This window comes from Rana temporaria, chromosome 5 (genome assembly GCF_905171775.1).
Source record: "Rana temporaria chromosome 5, aRanTem1.1, whole genome shotgun sequence".
In the NCBI taxonomy this organism is placed as follows: domain Eukaryota; kingdom Metazoa; phylum Chordata; class Amphibia; order Anura; family Ranidae; genus Rana; species Rana temporaria.
In genome coordinates this window covers 250,127,015-250,149,437 of record NC_053493.1, presented here as the reverse complement: position 1 = coordinate 250,149,437, position 22,423 = coordinate 250,127,015, and the positions used below count along the sequence as shown (strand labels likewise).

General features: G+C 37.0%; 1 protein-coding gene across 6 annotated transcripts in view; it reads left to right on the top strand.

Annotated features, from left to right (window-relative positions):
* The first annotated feature begins 1,634 nt into the window (after window positions 1–1,634).
* The window catches only part of TFAP2A (transcription factor AP-2 alpha), a 45,035-nt gene continuing 24,246 nt past the window's right edge, over window positions 1,635–22,423 (top strand). Inside the window, exons 1-5 of one of the 6 annotated variants that reach the window (XM_040353705.1) lie at window positions 1,635–1,775; window positions 10,472–10,909; window positions 13,299–13,350; window positions 16,455–16,686; window positions 22,229–22,347. In XM_040353705.1, coding sequence (XP_040209639.1) covers window positions 1,743–1,775; window positions 10,472–10,909; window positions 13,299–13,350; window positions 16,455–16,686; window positions 22,229–22,347 — 874 coding nt within the window. In that variant the 5' untranslated portion in view covers window positions 1,635–1,742. Of the gene's footprint in view, window positions 1,776–6,035; window positions 6,317–7,229; window positions 8,176–8,251; window positions 8,953–10,471; window positions 10,910–13,298; window positions 13,351–16,454; window positions 16,687–22,228; window positions 22,348–22,423 lie in introns of those variants that run through there. The other 5 variants (XM_040353704.1, XM_040353703.1, XM_040353702.1 and 2 more) reach the window with 5 other exon arrangements.

Here is a 22,423-nt window from a genome sequence, read left to right as displayed (position 1 = left end):
CTCGTGTAATCGATGGGAATTGTTAGCTGATGTGGTGTGAATGGTATCCTTCATGGCTCATTGCTTATGAGCCTCTCCCAACCCTTCTCAGTGTACACTGCTGTGTATACAAGTAGAGCAGAGCTCCATGCTCCTCTCCAGTAGTATGACAGGAGCTCTTTGCTCCCATAAGACAATACCTGTGGGGCATCCCGAGAGGCCGGTATATAGTAATAAACCATTCATAGATCTTGTCTGGAGTGTACTAATTATTTGCTCAGGGAACACTGAGTAGAGAGGGCTGCTATTGTTTCTGGGTTACACCGATTAGGATGTTCAATACAGACTCACAACCTGTCATAAAATTCTCCAGGATTACTGAAAGACCACAAGTGCCTAAACACTGCCATACACTATACAATCTGATTGTACAACCTCTGTACAATCTCCCTTAGCTTGAAATATGAAGATAAACCTAGGCAATCTTTTTAATCAGTATCAAATCAGGCAAGCCCTTACTACATAGTAGATGGTAACTCAAAAGAGATTGTACAATCAGATTGTATAATGCATGCTCAGGACGCTTGGTTTGATAAATACATATAGTATTAGTTGATTAGATATCATTGCTAGGAGGGGGTTACCTATGCCAAGAGCAGCATGTGTATAATTTGTCTGCATAAAGTCAAAAACATCCTGTTGCTTATTGATGAAGGGAATGCTGCCATTTGTAGTTCCACATTAACTGTCTATCATTTGTAGACCCACATTAGTTAAGTTTATTTTATCTACAGTTCATAAAGAAAATCTAGAAGTCCTGAACAAAGTAAGGATGGGGTGGTTACCGATAGCAACAACTAGCTATATACTGACTGGAACATGAAATCTGATTGGCTGCTCCCCTATTGCTCCAATCTTTAGGAATCCCCCCCAGATTTGGGAATGCTCACATAGCGTGATTGGTGATGCCCTTTATTTTTACTGGAAGGTAGAAAACAAGATCACAAGCCCATAACTGTTTTATAGTCAACAATCAGTGTATTTACCACAAAGCAAACAGCGCCTGGTTTGTATTTACTGTCTCTAGATCTCCTATCAGGCATAAAGTAAGGCTTTATTGCATTAAGATTGCCTTAATAATGTACCCGGCAGTAATGTGCTATTGAGATGTGTTCCATTATACAAACCATTCCTTTTTGTGACAGAAAGGATGCAAGATAACAGGAGCCAGGAAAAAGGGGACATTGTTTTTATAGAAAAAGGGGGGCATTGTTTTTTGTTTTTATAGAAAAAGGGGGGCATTGTTAAATAAATATAAAACCAAACTCATTCTTCAACAGAGTATATTGATCACATCCCTGTTAATTTCATACTAATGGGCAATCCCTTAAATGTAGATTGTGATCTGAACACATAGGGGGGTCTCACTGCCCTATTATCACCATAGCACTTGACTTCATCAATGCAGGAGATCAGCCACCCCTGAGCAATAAATAGCTGGTAGTAAGGGGACTGGAAGGGGGAGGGAACCTGGTGTTTATGTGGAGACTTCGGTTGCTGTAAATCCATCAACAACTCAGACAGCTAAGAACATAGTAAGTTACCTAAGCACAAATTCCTGGCTCGTGCGCATGCGCGCACAGGTAGCAACCAGTTCTTTAGGAGCAGGTGAGATGTTCCTGTGCAGGTAAGAGAAGGATTTGTTGAAGCTGGTCGTATCAACAGGCGGTTCCCTCAGTCTATCATCACCCAGGGATTAGAGGATGTCCATGCTGGCCAGGATGGGGGATTGGCAGGTGAGATGTCACTCCACTATTTATATGACATTTTAAGAAGTGCTCCTCTTCAGTGACCCTTGGGTTATTAATGAGTATGTGTTTCCTGATTCTACCAACATTGTCACACTTTTTTATTTACTTTTTTTAAGGCAGCTTATACTGTACCACTGTGGATCTAAGGCCATGGAGGTGCAGATAAATGTTTGCCTTTGTCTGCTCTCATGGACTGTTCCTGTTCATTAAAAATACAAGGCAGGTGAGGAACAGAGCAGGATAAACCGCCCTGAGCCACTTATTTTTCTGTAGGGTGATAGGTTGGATAGAAAGGTGAATGATGTCTGCTTGGAATTCATTCACTCTACAGGCAGGCCACATTACTATGAGTTTCCATGTGGATTCTTCTCTATATAGTGCATGTGACTATAGAGTCTTTATACAAAGGGGTGTCCTGTACACTGCATAGTATATGTGCATTGCTTGTTATGTATGTGTGCTGTAATGCATGTATTTCAGAGCTTGTGATTTATTTTCATATACAACCATGCTCTCTCAAGGGCCTCTCAGATGTCTGTAATATCTATCTATCTATCTATCTATCTATCTATCTATCTATCTATCTATCTATCTATCTATCTATCTAATATACAGTGCATTACATATATATGTATAGTATACAGTATATATATGTATATATATATATATATCATACAATACATTATATATAGTACAGTACACACACACACATATAAATATATATATATATATATATATATATATATATATATATATATATATATATATATATATATATATATTACACACAGACACCTGGAGCTTCTCTCTCTCTCTGTGTATATACACCTGAGAGGCCTCTCTCTCTCTCTCTCTCTCTCTCTATCTATAGATAGATAGATAGATAGATAGATAGATAGATAGATAGATAGATAGATAGAAACATTATATCTATCTATCTATCTATCTATCTATCTATCTATCTATCTATCTATCTATCTATGTATGTTTAAATATAAACCCAACATTTTTATTATGGGTCATTGGGGTTACACCATTATATATACACACACACACACACACATATATATATATATATATATATATATATATATATGATGTGATGCATTGTACAGTATAGTGTGTTTTTGGAGCTTTTGGTTCCTTTTTATGTAAAATACTTCACTGTGGAGGGCCCTACATGTGTCTGTGTGCTATACAAAATAAGTATGTTTTAGAGCTTTTAGATCTTTTTTTTATATAGAGCACTACACTTTGAAGGAGCCTACATGTGCCTGTGTACACTATAAGCATATTTACATGTGTGTATGTCTATCCACATACATGTTATGTTTACAAGAGATGTCAAGTTGTACACACACTGATGTCTGTAGAGATAAATCTACAGTTCAGTTCCTGTACCTTGAAGGTGTTTGTACACTGCTTGCTTATATACACACACAGTTATATATATATATATATATATATATATATATATATATATATATATATATATATATATATATATATATATATATATATATATATATATATATATATATATATCATGTATGCACAGTGCATATATATGCTTGCCCCCTTATTTTCCACTTGTATGTATAGCAGGTATATATTCAAAACCAGGTTTCTATCCCAAATAAAAGACACATATATGACTTTGTTCAAATACATTGGTCTGACAATACTTTAAACACTCTATAATATAGATTACTATCACCTGCGATTCAAAGATAAAATATGAGGATTATTTTAATATCACTATTGTGCTATTTAGTAATATCCTTTACTTGATTGTATTCAAGCATGGCATAGTAAGGCCTACTTTGTTGCTTTTGGTGTTTGGCTGGCATAACTGTTTATTTGAGTTACTAGTCTTTGTTATAATAGGATCTGAGTGATGTATCCGTGGCACAATACATTTGTATTGTATATAGTGTTGATATAAAATGTTGCCACCACTCACTTTTGTTTTACCTGTTTTATGCCAGCTAGGTACTATCACAATATAAGTAAAGTTCAGCTGTTCATGGGGGGAGGGGGGTAATAACTCATGAATTATCATCTGCATCTCAATGAGGCTTGCACAGGATATGAATCTATTTTTTATTATATATAGTGTTTATTTAAAATGTCGCCACAATTCATTAATATCTGCATACCAACTATGTAGTATCCTGTTATCAGTAGATAGCTGTTCAATGGTGGTAATAATACACTAATTTATATGCATCTCAATGAGGTTTGCACTGGACATGTATATGTTTTTTTTACATATAGTGGCTATATAATGTATTGCCACCACTACTTTATATCTGCTGCTATGTAGTATCAGGTGATCAGTGAGTAGCTGTTCAATGGTAGTAATAATACACGAATTTCTATGCTTCCCAGCAGGCTTGTACTTGACATGTATATTTTTATTATCTATGGTGTCTCTGTGTTGTCTCTATTAATTTATATCTGCATTACTTATACCAGCTATACAATATCACTTATTAGTAACTTTAGCTGTTCAATGGTGGTATTATTAGTATCTGCATCTCAATAAGGCTTACACTGGACATGTATAATTTGTATTATCTATGGTGTTTTATGTTGTCACTATTGATTTACATCACCAGCTATACAGTATCACGTTATCAGTAATCACTGAGCTGTTCAAGGGAGGTATTAATACAAGAATTAGTCTCTGCATCTCAATGAGGCTTGCACTGGACTTGTATATTTAAGAGTTTCACACTATTAGCAGGTCCTTGATGCAACTACTCCACCCAAGAAATGTTAATGATGACTCTTTTAATGCAAAGGCTATTGATGTGCTCGGTGGTGTTAAAGCGTTCTTTCACACTCTTGCTAACCTTCACACTGCTCTGTTTGATCCTAACGCTAATAATTCGCATTCAATTAGCTGGGCGGTCATGGTAATCTTGTTGATGTGACTGTGGGCCCCGTCTGACCTCAAGTGGATGGCGCTAGCTCCAGCTATAGAGCCCTTTTCACAGTGCCAACCTATTAGCACATACACTAAAGACTAATCTCAACTTCATTTTAACTTCAATGAGCTAAAAACAACTATTTGGACTAGACAAGTGCAGGTACAATAGAAGAGAGCACACTGTCTGTAGCTTAGCAAAGACCTCCTGCATCTTCATGACATTGGACTGAGTTGGACCCTATTGCACGTATTCATCCATCAACAACACTGGGTGGAAGTGGAACTGCTGCCTGGTCTAACTGCTGCCTGGACATGGAATAGAAATAAAATGACTGTGGAGTGAAAATGAAACCTGTTGGGGTTTATTTACTAAAAGACAAATAGGCTGTTCACTTTGCAAGGGAAGTTGCCCTTTGCAAAGGGAATTTTCCCCAGAGCTTAGTGAATTGGGTAAAATTTCTCTCTGCACAGAATACCGAATCACATGAACAAAATAAAATACAAATAAAAAAAATTCTGCTTGCACCTGATTGATGATGGAAATCATTCAGAGCTTCATCCCTTTCCTAAGCTCTGGGGGAAATTCCCTTGCAAAATGCAATGCCACTTGCAAAGTGTACAACCTATAACCCTTAGTAAATCAACCCAAAAAGGGAAAAACTCATGCAAATAAAATGCTCGGAGAATTTTTATTTTCTCTAGTCGGCAGCTTGTCCCAGTTGCATATGAGTCCAGTACAATTAGCCATTAAAATGAACCATTATACTAATGTCAAAGTGAAACTGTTCATTAGATGGTGCATAATTTTCTCATTTCACACTTTCCCAATATATTCATTCACCCAAGTAGAATATCAAATAGGACACAGGCTTAAAAAAAAAAAAAAAAAAAAAAAAAGGGAGAGTCTCAGGTTGAAAATGTACAATAAGGGTCCTCCTAACCTTTTTGTATTGAATTTTATTGTAATATTGTAATTTTCCTTTAATATGTAAATAATAAAAAAAAATAGAATTAATTCATGAAGCCAGCCTTCTATGGAAATAGGACTTTCTGATATTTGGTTGAAAAAATTATCATAATACATAATATATTTATTATAGACACTGAGGATACTTACCCAACATGCGTGTACCTATCTTGACATTCTGACCAACATAAATGTAATTTCAATGCAAAATAGATTTTTTTTTTTGTATGTGTTTATGATGTTGTTACTTGTCCTGATACTTTAAGAATAGAATAGAGTAGTTACATTGCTCATGTTTGGCCAGATTTTTTTGTTTTCTATGTTGTAGCAGCGTCCTTCAGAGCAGGTTCTTATGTCACCTAGCAATTGGGCTATTGTTGATATGCTAATAAGGTACTTAGGGCTTGTTGGAGAGAAGCAGGAAAAAAAAAAGAGGCAACTTTCCACCATTAGAGGGAGATATCAGAGCACCAAACACTGCAGCAGCCTCACTCTTTCTGTACAACACACAGGGGCTCTAGACTTTTGTGGGGACAAGGGAGAAAGGAGAAGAATTTCTCTTCCCAAAAGCCCATGAAAATGCTTTGGAAACTGACCGACAATATCAAATACGAGGAGTGTGAGGTAAGGGTTAGGAGTCTGAGATCACTTTCTATGCACAGATTTTAGAACTTGAGCCTGACTTCCACATTCTCAGTTGGGGTATCCTGATCTCCATTGTATGATGGACTTCCAAACTGCTTCTCTTAGCAAGCAAACATTACCCCATTTCACTATAACTATGCCTTTTGAGTGATTGGCTTTTAATATAAAACTGGTACTTTTATTTGAACACCAACACTGTTCTGAATGTATTTTATTTATTAAAACATTGCATCTACCTTATCAATTCATTTTAACAATGAACATAACAGAATTAAATATCATGGAGAGGTATGCAAATTTTAAAGCAGTGTAAATTAGATATTTTTTTTTTATAGGTAGTTATTTTCATTGTATATTTTCTGGTCGGTGTATCAGGCAACGATACCATATATCACCATATACCATTGTCTATCACTACCTTTGTAGCTCCCTTATGCCTAGGGATACCTTTCCTTGGTGTTCCAAATGGATTTTTATAAATCAGGCAACGAGTTGTATTTTTTTAATAGTATTTTTTTGGTTTTAGATGGATTTTTTTTTTTTTTTACTATATGGTTTGTGTGATGCTGCTTCACAAAGACACACAAGTATGTGTATAGAAAGACAAGCAAGCTCGGTGTGATTATGGATCATTGTCTTGTTAAGACTTGCAGGACAGAGAGCTGGGAGGATTCCCCAAGTGGTTGGGGCACTTTACAGATGGACAGTTGAAACTTGTTTTATCTCTCCTGCTTTGGATCTCTGTTGTAAATCTGTAGTGTGTCAATAGAGTCAGCCTTTCTTTTGCTTTTACATAAGAAAGCCTTGATGGTTAGCATATGTTTTTTTTTCTTGGTGTATTACAAGCAATAAGTATATTTACATTTTCTGCAATCAGATGACCTTATGTAAAGGATTTTGTAATACTAATTAGGCATAAGGGAAATGCAGATGATGTGACCAGTCGATGGTAACATGCTTCCCATGTGACAGTGGCTGAGCACCGACTAAAAAGAAAGAAAAGAAAAACTTCGCCCAGCTCCAGCCCAGAGCCTGTAATCTCGCTTTCAAAGTGAGATTAAAGCTTTATTTTGTTAGGTGTGCATAGTTCTGTAGGAACATGCAGGCGGTAGATGACTGTTGTTATTCTAACCCTAGCCAGCTAAGAGCTCTGTAAAGTTGAGCATGTCATATTTTGGAGGAGTTGTTTGCCGGAGTGGTAGAGCCAGTCGGACGGGTTTGCAGAGAAGGAGCCAGGATCGGGCGGAAGGGAGGCAAGCTTTTTTTGTGTGTAGGAGCCCCTGGCCGAGCCATTTACCGGACCCATAGACAATCCCTTGGTTGGAGCACCTATGGAGAAGAGCTGAGCTGGAGGGAACCCATCAACATCTGGGACTCTGGATCTCTAAATGAAGGACAGGAAATCAGAGCCAACACAATAAGAACAAAGTCCCCCCCCCCCACCCTACCCCCAGCTCCCTTCCGGGACCTGCATGCTCCCACAAGCACTCCAAAATCTACTGCTGTCCCCCCCTCTTTGTCAACAAGGGCATGAGATCTCATCTAGGAAAAGAAAAAAAAAGAAGAACCTTCTTTTCTGAAACAGAAAGCAAAATAAGCCTTAATTAGAGAGGAAGAGAGATTCCTGGATCTGCCTGCCTCCATTGGAATAGGAAGCTGCTTGTGTGGTTGTTGTGGTTGGAGAGCCCATCGGGGCTATGGATCAGGTTCAGAGGACAGGAGATCCGGGCCCCTCGGATACAGACATGAAAAGCAAAGAGAGCCTTCCCATTCCCAACAGCAAGAGGAGAAGCTCAGAAATGCCAATGGCATATTCAGGATATTCCCAGGATTCCCAGGTGCCAATTCCTTTTTTTTGTTGTTTGCCCCCCCCCCCCCTCCTCCCTACCCCCCATCCTTTTCTTTCCTGTCACTGACTGATCCCCACACTCTACAGCTCTTTCACTTTTCATGCCCTGCAACCTTTAAAATGTCCCCCCCTTCCCTGTGATTCGTCAGCCAACCCCCCCCCCTTCTCTCCTTCACTCACTCGTGTCTCTCCCTCTTTTCCACCCCCTCCACCTCTCTGATTAGATACACTGATTCTTCATTCAATGGACGTCATTTAGAACAGGGCTCTGCCTTGAGTTGCTTTGCTCGGTTCACGCTCGATTTCCAACCATTCTTCCTTTATTAAGTATTGGTGTAATATTAATAGTCATGAATATCTGCTATTAGGGCTGGGAGGAAGGCAAAGCTCATTGCTAGCAAGCCCAGCACCGCTACACAAGTCAACAAGAGAGAAGAGATTCAACAAGGATTAAGGAGACAGAGAGAGAGAGAGAGAGGAAAAAAAAAACTTTGTATTTAAAATCTGAGCCAGACAGTGATTTTTATTTTTTCTTTCCAACATCAAATGAAGAATTTCTTCCAGTTCTGATGGATTATGGTGTTTGGTGGTTTCTTATCAATCGTGGGCGCTATGATTTTCTAGTAATACTATTCTAGTGCTGGCTGTTTTGTAGCATCTACATCTCTTTTTTCCCCTTCTTGCTACACAGCTATTTTTTTCAATTTTCTACCTTGATTTGTTACATTAATCTGCACTGATGTTAGTTCACAGTTTTTCCGCGATGGTGAGTTTTTTTTAATCATTATTGTGTATATATTGTTTGTTTTTCTTTTTTGTTTTTTTAATTGCTATGAGTTAAAATTGCTCCACGTTTCCGCTTTAGGCTTCAACTCGTAATATTTATTGGGCTGGTTCCCTGTTTTTTTTTATGACTGCTATTACCTGACATGCGATTTTATCTATTACATCCTGTGTTTTCTCCATGATCAAATGAGCCCTTAATATTTTAAAACGTCTGTAATGTGTCGGTTCCGAGTTAACTTTAAACATATGCTTGGCTTGGTATGTCCTTTAATTTAAGGCATACTTCTCCCCCAAACCTATCCATCCGGCATGTTTGATTGGATTGGGGGGAAAAAATGTTTGTGGAGGTATTTTTTTTTACATTGACCACATTAACGGGTGGAACAGTCTTTCCATTAGAGCTAATGTATTTTCTATAAATACGATATGGGTGAGGAGACCTGTACAGCTTGAAAGCTAGCCTTGGAGATTGGAGAAGGGTCGGGAACCAGTATACGGGCAAAACAGACAAGAAACAAGGCTTGTCACTTCCATCAAAACAAACCATTATGGGGGAATGAATAAACTGTGCATGTGCCAAGGTGTATGCCTAGGCTCGTGTGCCTAGGTGTATGTGCATATAGCATGTGCCTAGGTGTATGTGCCAATGTGTAGTGTATGCGCCTAGGTGTAGGTGCCTAGGTGTATGTGCCGATGTGTATGTGCCTAGGTGTGTGTGCCAATGTGTATGTGCCTAGGTGCATGTGCCAATGTGTGTGTGCAGGTCTGTGGAAGAGGACATTTTTTAAGAATTGCAGATTCTTGAAATAATTCGTTTAAAATCATATGTTATAATATCTTTAAGCAGCTATTGCACAATAACAGGGAAGAAACCTATGGAGGAAAATAATAATAATACATATATATAAATACACACACATATATATATATATATATATATATATATATATATATATATATATATATATATATACATGCTTTTATTTTTGTTTAATCTCTCTCTTTCTATGTTATAGTTTTGTTTTTTAAATCTCTTTTACATTTATATATATATATATATGTGTGTGTGTGTGTGTATAATATATATATATATATATATATATATATATATATATATTTATATATATATATATATATATATATATATATATATATATATATAGAGAGAGAGAGAGAGAGAGAGAGAGATCTATATATATATATATATATATATATCTATCTATCTATCTATCTATCTATCTATCTATCTATCTATCTATCTATCTATCTATCTATATATATATATATACACATATATAATCTCTCTCTCTCTCTCTCTCTCTCTCTCTCTCTCTCTCTCTCTCTCTCTCTCTCTCTATATATATATATATTATATATATATTCATATATACATATTATATGGTTTATATATAGTTACACATAGCTACAGAAAGCTTATGGTGGGATTTGCTTATTAATAGGTTGAATTTTAATTCTTGTCCCTCTGTTTTCTCTCCTAGGATCGTCACGACGGTACCAGCAATGGGACAGCTCGGTTATCTCAATTGGGCTCAGTGGGGCAGTCCCCCTACGCCAGTGCCCCCCCACTTTCCCACACCCCCAATACTGACTTTCAGCCCCCATATTTCCCCCCTCCTTACCAGCCCATATACCCCCAATCCCAAGACCCCTACGCCCACGTTAACGACCCCTATAACCTGAACTCCCTCCATGCACAGCCCCAGCCTCAGCACCCAGGGTGGCCGGGTCAGAGACAGAGCCAGGAGGCCAGCCTTTTGCACACACATCGGGGGCTACCACACCAGCTGTCCGGCCTGGACCCACGCAGGGATTACAGGCGACACCACGAAGAACTACTGCATGGGCCTCATGGGCTAGGCTCAGGACTTGGGGACCTCCCTCTCCACTCCATACCTCATGGACTAGAAGACGTTTCGGTAAGCTGCCTACTCAGTCTTCACCAACAGCCTTGACTTCATTATGACTTGCTATCATCTTTTTACTTGTTTTGAAGGCCTTACTATATACATAACTGTCCTAAAAGATATGCCACCCTAGCCCACCCCAGTCCTGTATGCGCCCCCTTCTTACATACATGGATTCTGAAGGCAGAACTGTTGACTGAAGGGAATGTGGCAGAGAATTTCCTATCCCTTGTAAAGACCCAGAGCCACAGACAGGATGGATGTGTTGTGTAATAAATAATCTGTCCCTTATAATTAAGGAAATGGCATGCAGGAGCAATCTAATACAGCTCTTGCCTCTACCTGCAGCTGGCAAGCCTGATAGACATAACAAATGAAAGTGAGATATATTAAATTCCCCCTTTTTCATTTTTTAACACATTATAGGCAATACGTCATTAGAGAGCTACCAGACCCCATCAGGCCTTCCTATCCCACTTCTATCGAATTAGGTATGTGAGGGAGAAAATTGAACAATAAATTATTGGAGCCTAATTCGGTTACCAATAAGTGCAATTAAAATGTTTTGCAATTAAACTTGACATTGATCATTCACAAGAGAAGGCTAAGGGAAGGCATATATAGCCCACAATAGATCACTCCACATCTTAACCTTGACACCATCCTACGTTTTGGCATTAGAGAAACCCATGGATAGACTTTCACCATTTCCAAAAATACTTCCAAAAAATTAAAGGATTAGATATTGCTGAGAAATAAGTGTTGACAGTTTAACGATTACAGAGTCAGATGGCAGAGGATACATTTAATAACATAAACGTCATGTTGCAATGAAATTATGATCGTTTATTTATTTTTTGTTCATTTTTTTATTATGGTTTGTTTACTATTTTAGTTGCAAGAAACAAAAATGAATATTTTATTTTAAATGTTTTTTGTTGTTGTTGTTAGGTAATCCAAATTGCATTGTATAGGTGTTTTTGTTTTGTTTTATTGTGAAATGGGAAAATACCCGCCCATGAACGGCTTTCAGAGCTTAGAATTGCTTATTTTTATTTTTATAATGACCTGTCAATGGTTTGATCATGTAGATGAGCATGGAGGAACCGGCTTGTGTATGTGGAATGCTAAGTAAGCACAGGCACACATCACCGGGGGCCATAAAGAGATATGGGTGGTTATTTAGGATTAACTTGATGTTAGTTATTATTTGCTCAGCTTGTTTGTTCAGAGCTGCTACTCAGCGTTTAAACTGCTATAAACGCTAATAAACTGAATATACATGCTGTCAAGAAATAATAATAATAATAAAAAAACAAAAAACAACAAAGAAGCAAATGTCCTAGTCCTAGCTGAGCTTCATCTTTTTGTAACTAGCGATGAGTAGAAATGAAGAAGATCTCGGAAATAAATGAATGGTCCCCTAGCACTATGGAGTCTTTCCATGTAAATCCTGGTCCTGGTCTGAAACAACCCAAATTAAAGTATTTTTATTTTTTTCTTCTAGTTTATGGCTTGACTGAGCCAACATAAAGGGATCAGATTTCCCCCCATATACTTAAAAGAGAGAACTAGACTAGTCATTTCTGAACATTTCTCAATTTAATTATGCTTAAATGCAGGAGCACTTTAGGCAAGTTACAAATGAGAGCACTGAGTATAATAAAAGCCGTAATAAAGCAACTTAGTACCATCCACCCGGAATCATTGAGATCAGGCGCAATTAACACGAGCATAAATCCAGAACCGAGTGGAAAAATGTTACCATCACTATTATTTGTATTTATTTATTTTTGCGGGGGGGACAACGACTTTGGGGGATCACTTAACCATCTGAGAACAAAGTGGGTCAGAGCCAACGCGAGGACTGGCGTTATGTACAACGCCTTGGCCGTTGTCTGCGATTCATCTAGTTTGAATTGGCAGATTGCAGATTTTGTTATACAATATATATTAAACAAAAAACAAAGTATCATTTGCAATAACACGCCTGTGCCCATGTAATGCCATGGCAGTAGAAGAGGGCCCTTTAAGGGATCTACTAGCCTGATTTACCCCTGCATCACATAATTAGGAATGCGTTCCATTTTATGGTTCCACATCAATTTCTGCTGATCTCTGTTAATCTTGCATCGGCTGAGAGCATATTTCCGGTCCTCCTTACAATATGAGAGCTGTTTAAGCATAAGTGAGTTATGATGACAGAATGTTCCAAGAAGAAGTCAGTGTAGAATCCCCATATATAACCCCATTTGTGTTCCTAGGTGGCACAGAGCAAATCATGAGCACCCCCCACTACTGTGCAGTCTAGGCTCTTCATGGGCAGCATGTCCCCCTTCTGACAGTTTCCTTTTCCTTTGTTATGACAGTGTTTTAAAACATTTATGTGTTTCTGTTTCAGCATGTAGAAGACCAAGGTATCAACATCGCAGATCAAACTGTAATTAAGAAAGGTAGGCTTCTTTTTTCTTTTCTTCTTTTTTTTTGCTATTGCATTCCTAACAAGTCCCCACAAGCTTCCTCTTTTTTTTTTTTCCTGTTGTGAAAACCTAACTGCAAAGCTTCATTCTGAACTATGCAAAACTTGCTAACTGAAATCTAGCCCCTTTTCATAGCATGAGATAGTGTTTGCAAATTGCCTTGCATTTGTTTAATACGGTCACGTGACGAGTAGAAAGATAACCCGCTTATATAATAATGGCAAAGAGCAAACGTGCCATGTGCATTCTTTCCTAGCAATCTAGCCAGCTTTCCATTGTCCTGGGATTTTTTTTTTTAAAGAAATGGTTATTGTAGGATATAATGGCCCTTGCCTATCCGCATTTGACTTGACTAAGCTCATAAATGTTCCAAAATTGAATTGGTGGTGTTTTGTTTACATTGAAAGGTTATAGTAGCTGGTTTTAATTTGTAATGCTATGTCAAAGATGAGGCTGGGGAAAACTTTGCTCCATAGGCTTAAATATTTTCATTATTAGATTAATTTCTGTAAATGGTATAACCACAATGACCCCAAAGAGAAATTTGGGTTTATATTTAAACATATATTTAATCATATTTAATAATATATTTCTATATAATAGTATACTTCATAATATATATATATATATATATATATATATATATATATATAAACCCAACATTTCTATTTTGGGTCATTGGGGTTACACCATTTTATATACACACACACACACACACATATATATATATATATATATATATATATATATATATATGTGTGTGTGTGTGTGTGTGTGTGTGTGTGTGCGTGTGTGTGTATAATGGTGTAACTCCAATGACTCATAAAATAAATGTTGGGTTTATATTTAAAAATATATTTAATAATATTTAATATTTAATTTCTAGATAATATTATGCTTCATAATAGATAATATCTATAGATAGATAGATATATGTTGAAATATAACCCAACATTTGTATTTTGGGTCACTAGGGTTACACCATTTTATACACACACATAATATATATATATATATATATATATATATATATATATATATATATATATATATATATATATATATATATATATATATATATATATATATATATATATATATATATATATATATATATATGTGTGTGTGTGTGTGTGTGTATATATAATGGTGTAACCCCAATGACCCATAATAAAAATGTTGGGTTTATATTTAAACATACATATATAGATAGATAGATAGATAGATAGATAGATAGATAGATAGATATAATGTTTCTATCTATCTATCTATCTATCTATCTATCTATCTATCTATCTATCTATCTATCTATCTATCTATCTATTTATTTATCTATCTATAGCATAGGACAGTGAACTAAGGAAAACCTACATTTATATGTTTGTTTTTGTTTTTTTAGCTCCTTTTGTTTTCTTTAAGCAGAGATGGATTTTTAGAACTGTTCTTTTTCCAAGTCAGCATGATAATTGGCTCTTCTATTAGTAGTAATCTCAAGAGTTCGTTTAACTCCTATTGTCTCTATTAGCCTCCCCAGAGCTATTAATGTCACAAGTGATCTATCCAGGGCCCCCATACGTCTGACTATCCTCCTCAATTTTAAATGCACAGGATAGCCAGCCCCCAAATCATTCCAAGGCACACTAAAATAAATAGAATATAAAGACAGTAAACGGTCATGTCTCTCTATATGGTTTATGTCGGAATAATATAAATAGAGCGCTTGCTTGTTTTGCCTGTTCTGATTGTAATCTATGATTGGATACATTTGGCTAGCTAGATAATTACATGATATGAATGTATATTTTGATGGTATCGCGATACAAATAACATAAAAGACCCAAGTGTTGCATTATCATTTTAGTCTAAATTGAACACAGTAGGTGTTAAAAATAATGTTTTTTTTTTATGTTAACACTAGGCTCCAATATTAGGAAGGATTTATTATTATTTTTTTTAATATTTATTAGAAATTTTTATTTTGCAATTAAGCCCTGTAAACCGATTGCAAATAAATATCTAACTTCCCCTGCCCAGCGGAAAAAAAACGACGCCTTGTAAATCAGCCCCAATTACCCAGATTGCATACATAACAGGATTAGGGAATTTATCATGCTAGAATACAGAAATCTCTCACTTGTGTTTCTATTCCAAGTTGGCGATTTTTCTTCTTCTTTTTTTTTTTAATATGAATTTATCAGCTTGTCGCTTTAGCCCTGGTAAGGGATGCATTTTTAAAGAGGCTTGTAAATGACTTTCACTATATTGTCTTGGCTTGATAATTAGAGAACGATTTTTTTAAGGAGGTTGGGGAAAAAAGAATACATGCGGTGTTGGGTTCACCTTCACTTTGCTTATACCTCAATGGCAGTTAGGAAAGTGGCTGAGGTCTTGTTTTAAATATTAGCCTGGAATCAGTGATGTCTTATGAGATAGAAGCTTGTGCATCGGTTGGGGTTGTGTTGGGGGGGGGGGGGGGGTATTATACTACTGAACGATCTAACTTTAATCGGTAATTAAATCAGACAGCCATTTCCCTCAACTAGACATTGTGCAGTCCAACTGCCACTTTCTGCCTCACTGTGGCGCTTAAGGACCTTTCTGCTTTCTTGTCTGTGTACTGGCCATGTTAACCCTTCTAGCTGCTGGAGGGCTGCAGTCAAGACAGAGCCAGTGGCATAGACTGCATAATATTATAATATATTATATAGCAGTAGAATTTTGCTCTTTTTTTATATATATCATTAGCATGTGTTTAAGGTAAACTGATTTTCTGTTTTTTCTTTTGCAAGATTTATTTTTATTTTTATGCACATGCATATACGAATAACTCTAGATCTCTAGAATTAAATGCTTATTTCATAAACAGCAATGACCAGGCAGTAAAGAGAGTACTTTCTTTCTTTCATCTACTTTAAATAAGTGACTCACCTGTGTCTGGGTGCCATGACTTGACAGGTTTTTATTGAAAAGGGCTGATTTGCAAAGAGAAAGCCTATTGTGGCCCCCAGAACACAGGTGTGTGCTTCTAAAACAGGCCTCCTAGTTTCCTGGCATCATTGTCATCCTTCTTTTTTCAGGGCCTGTCTCATTGTCTAAATCCAATAACAATGCAGTGTCGTCCCTCTCTCTCAACAAAGACAATCTCTTCGGTGGAGTAGTGAATCCGAATGAAGTTTTCTGCTCAGTTCCTGGACGCCTGTCTCTTCTAAGCTCAACATCAAAGTACAAGGTGACAGTGGCAGAAGTACAGAGAAGGCTATCCCCACCCGAGTGCCTCAATGCTTCTCTATTGGGAGGAGTGCTCAGGAGGTAAGATGCTCAGTGTACCTTGGATCTCAAGTGGCATGTACAGTATTGCATGTGTCATGTACTAGATATGTATGTGTGTATATATATATATATATATATATATATATATATATATATATATATATATATATATACTAGATATGTTATGTGTGTGTGTGTATATATATATATATATATATATATATATATATATATATATATATATATATATACACTATATATGTGTATATAAACATATACATATATACATCTTAATACATTATATATGTATATAATGTATATACATATGTATGTATGTATATTATATATATATATATATATATATATATATATATATATATATATATACACACACACACACACATATATATATACTATATATATATATATATATATATATATATATATATATATATATATATATATATATATATGTGTGTGTGTGTGTATATATATATATATATATATACATACATACATACATACATATATATATAAAGATGTATTTATATGTTTGTCATGTCTTTATGTTCATACATGATATGAGAAATAGGCTATAATGTAAAATGTATTTTCTATGTTTAAGGGTGTAACTATACCCATTGCAGACCATACCGTTGCAATGGGGCCCAAAAGTGGAGGGGGGCCAGAGGTGTCTGGCTGCACAGTTGTTATTACAGCTTGTTTTTACATCCAGTAAATGTATAGCAATAAAATGAATATTTACAAATAGTATGGGTGTATAATCGGGCTCCATTGGGCTTACAACAAAATAAAAAATAAAAATGGCAGTTCCTTTGGAAGAAAAATAAAATGCTACTACAGAGCGTTTTTGTACACAGTGTAGACCAGTTTAGGAGAGTTTAGTTTTTTCCTTCCGCTGAGCTTAAATTATGCCTACATTTAACGTCCTCCAAAGCAATTAGTAATCTGTCCCACCAAAGCAATTGTTATGAATTTGGGGGATCAAAGAGACAAAGGGGCCACTCAATGGTTTTTCTATAGAGCCCTGTCGCATAGGGGTTGAAATAGGCTGTTCACTTTGCAAGGACATTTTGCCCAGGGCTTAGGGAATGAAGGGAAGATTCACTTTGCAAACAAAACCCAACCATGTGCAAGGATGTAACTGGATGCTGGAAGTCAGCAAAGCTCTGGGGCAACATCCCTTGCAAAGTGCAACTTCCCTTGCAAAGTGAGCAAGCTTTAGTAAATCCACCCAACAGTTGTAGCCCATTATGATTGTGTGAATAAGTAAGTGACCTCCTGGATAGACGATATCTGCCAATAATTTGAAAATTAATAAAACGCTCCATATATCAGACACTAATGTCTTTTAAACATTTCTTGGAATTTTAGAGTCCTACAGGAATCTAGTGTACAGTTTCCAGGACTGATGATATAACGATCTTATTTCCCAATGCATAAAATACACCTCTAGTCAGGGGCCCCAGCCAGCCTCCAGTATATAATAGAGTAAGTGAGCCCAGGCTATGACTTGGTCAGCCTGTTTACTATAAAGGGCTTGTACATGGAGTCAGGTTCATTCTGTGTCAGACTGCAGCTGGATGTGCATGTAAGGACAGAGAAGGAACACATGGGAGGAGATACAGCCTACAAATATGCTGATTGCCTTATATAGAGGAGAGCAATTAATGGAACAGGTTAGGAAAATATTTGTCTCCATTAATCTATAATTTCGTGTCTTGGGGTGGTAAAGATTTTGGGAAGGGATATGACACTTGAACCTGAGTCCACAAACAAGACCACAGCTACTGTTCTAAGATAAACACACGAAAATAGGGCCATTTAAGTGCAAGTGATTTCACAAGGGCAGCTAAATGGAGATTTTGCATTTTCCCAGAAACTCTGTGGGGTTGATTTACAAAAAACTGATGAGTGCAAAATCTAGTACAGTTCTGCATAGAAACCAATCAGCTTCCAGATTTTTTTTTTCTGATAAAGCTTAAAGTTAAATGCTGATTGGCTATGCACAGCTGCACCAGATTTTGCAGTTTTAGTAAATCAACCACAGTATGTACCATACAATGGCTAACACACACTTTGCCAGCTATTTACTATTTACCCCAGCCCAATCCAGCTTACAAATATACATTTCCTATTGATCTTATTACTAAGTAGATGAATATATACCAAGCTGGTTACTTTCCCTTGATAACCCACCTATACATTTTTTTTAAAATGATTAATTAGAGGAAATACAGAGAATAGTTAAAAATTGGAAAAGGATAATAACGATCACATATTGGCACATATTATGACTATTTAAAAACAATATCATTGATTGGTATGAAACTATCAGTAATTCTATAAAAAAGATGTATTGATAATTGTCGGTAATACAGGAAGTGTATTATATCAATATTGGGAACCCTTAGTGGTTATTCCAATTTAAATAACTATCCTCTAATTAATTTCATGATTACATTTATGATCAAATATATTCCCAAATTGTCGCTCCTGTGTGTAGGTGCTTCCTGTGTATGGCTGTGGCTTCAGTTCCATTTGTATGGTCGTGTGATATTAGTAACTTTGTGCTCCATTTATGCATTGTGGAATATAGGCAATCATTTCATCACTTGTAATTACAGTATCCCTTTCACAGTTATGCCACTTAATTCGTTCTTAAATGACTTCGTTCTGATATGGACAGAACTCATTTTGCATGTAATTAGATTCGTGATTAGCTGCAAGTCAGAATGAATGACACCTTAGCCCTATTACTGCTACCAACAGGCACATGGTTCTATTTGGACCTGAGCTTGCTGCCTGGGTAGGGTTTTTATACTTTAGTCTTTTTTCTTCGTCTTACATCTCCTGTCAATGTATAAGTCTTTGGTTTCTTTTTCCTCTAAAGTAATCTGATTCCTCTGATGCCCTTTAGAGATGTCCTAGACACTGAGCCTAATGCCATTTTCTGTGTCTACACCCAATAACTATGAAGCCATTCATATGTTTCTGTAAATTACATGAATGAGAATGTGAGAGGAGGCTTCATCTCTCTGGGTCAGGATAGGTCACTTTTTTTTTTTTTTTTGAGCAATGATGATGTTGGGCTGCAGCCATGTCAACACATTCCTCTTCCAAGCAAACCAATTAGATTCTGCCTTAGCATCTTGTTGCAACCTATCTGAAAGTTTTCTGTGTTGAAGGAGTAGAGGAGGAGCCACGTGACATCCTTGTGCTCAAGTCCTAGGGAGATGGAAGGCTGGTATAGGGTGTGCCCATCAGCTATGCATAGGAAAGTCATAGCAGAGAGGCCATTGGGGATACTAATTCTCTTTAATAGGTACTTCCATAGCTAAAAGTTTTGTTTTATATAGAAACATAGCATTACATAATTAAAATCGAACTGTATGCATGAGTTTTCATAATTGCTGTGATGTTCATACAAAATACACCTATGGATTAATATTTACAAACTGAGGTCATGTATTCACTTTGAGGGCATTGCAAAGGAAACATGGTGCTCTATGTGTCTGGAGGAAGAGAGGGTTATCCTCTGCATATGGAAAGGCTTCTTCCTAGTAAGAGCTATGAAAATGTGCTTTCTCGAAAAGCTGGATGTTTTCCTAAATGCACAAAATTTAACTGGCTCTTAACATTGGGGTTAATTTACTAAAAATGGAGATTGGCAAATCTGGTACAGCTCTGGATAGAAACAAATCAGCTTCCAGTTTTTTTTTTGTCCAAGCTTAAAGCGGTTGTAAACCCTTTACAACCACTTTATGCTACAGATAAGCCTATAATAAAGGCTTGCCTGTAGCTAGCTACCCAGGCTATCTCCTAAACCTGAACGGTTTAGGAGATATCCCCTGTCCCCTGCATGTGCCGATATCATCGACACATGCGCACTAAAGCAAACTGAAGCAGTGGCACGTATGTGCCGTTGCTTCAGTCTGTGCGCCATTACCGGGCGGCTCCTAAGTGCATACTCGGGAGTGACGTCATTGCAGCTCCGGCGAATCACAGTGCCGAAGCCGCAATACCCGAAAGACGTCGCCTGCTGGAGGGGGTACAAAGGCCTGCTGCGGGGGGCTTTGATGTGAGGTAAGTAATTCATAATGAGCTAGTATGCCATTTTCTTGCAGGTTTTTTTTCAGGGTTTACAACCACTTTAATTGAAGAAGCTGGAGTTAGGCCTCGTACACACGACCGAGAAACTCGACGGGCGAAACACATCGTTTTGCTCGTCGAGTTCCTTGTAAAGCCGTCGAGAAATTTGACAAGCCAATTTTCTCCATTCCCGTCAAGGAAATAGAGAACATGCTTTCTTTTTGGCTCGTCGAGTTTCTCGACAGTTTCCTCGACGAAAATGTACACACGACCGGTTTTCGCGGCAAAAAAATATCTCCCAGCAAGTTTCTTGATGGTTTTTGCCGAGAAACTCGGTCGTGTGTACGACGCCTTAGAAGCTGATTGGCTACCAGGCACAGCTGCACCATATTTTGCACTCTCCAGTTTTAGTAAATCAACCCCATTAATAGCACAGACCCCATGTACTAACACCAGAGATTGTGGACCCTTATAGGGATCGGGAAGGGATTTTCTTTCCCCTGTTAGGGTAAAGTTTACCAAGCTTTCGTTTTTTTTTTTTCTTTTACTCATGCTGGATCAACTGTGGTTATAGGTGGAGGTTTTCAATTAATTAATTCTTTATTGTTGTTTTCTATTTGCTGAAATAGATGGACTTGTGTCTTTTTTCAATCTAAAACCAAAAACTGGGACAAATGGGGACATGTTGCCCATAGCCACCAACAAAGATTCTAATTGGTTGTTATGTTAAACAGTTTCATTTTGCTCCATAATTTTCCAGCCTCAGCATGTCACACTTGTATGTCAGTTGGATGAAATGCCCATTAAATGTTTGATTTACTAAAACTGCAGAATTGCAGATCTGGTGCAGCTGTGCATGGTAGCCAATCAGCTTCTAACTTCAGCTTGTTCAACTAAACGTTGACAATAAAACCTGGAAGCTGATAGGTTTCTATGAAGAGCTGCATCAGATTTTGCCCTCTTAAAGGGGTTGTAAAGGTTCGTTTTTATTTTCTAAATAGGTTCCTTTAAGCTAGTGCATTGTTGGTTCACTTACCTTTTCCTTCCATTTCCCTTCTAAATGTTATTTTTTCTTTGTCTGAATTTCTCACTTCCTGTTCATTCTCAGTAAGCTGTTCTGACTAACTAACCCCCAAACAGATGATGGGGGCAAGCTTACAGGAAGTGAGAAATTCAGACAAAAAAAAACATTTAGAAGGGAAATCAAAGGAAAAGGTAAGTGAACCAACAATGCGCTAGCTTAAAGGAACCTATTTAGAAAAAAAAAAACCTTTACAACCCCTTTAAGCTTTAGTAAATCAACCCCAATGTTTGTACTTGGTTACCATCTAAAATAAAAGGCAGTTTGACTGCATTGCAGTAGCCAGCCTAAAGAAGCCATCCCACAGAGCATTAGGATGATTGTAGCTGGATGGACTGATAGTTGCATTTATTTCTCTGCCTAATATTTTTGTTTCTGTCTGTGCAGGGCGAAATCGAAAAATGGTGGCAGGTCGTTGAGAGAAAAGTTAGACAAAATAGGATTAAACCTTCCAGCTGGAAGACGTAAAGCTGCTAATGTTACTTTGCTCACATCTCTAGTGGAGGGTAAGTAACCTTAAATCTATCATGATAAGTGTTATGTAGACCAGGCTGAGGCACTGCAGGACTCACTTTTTATGTT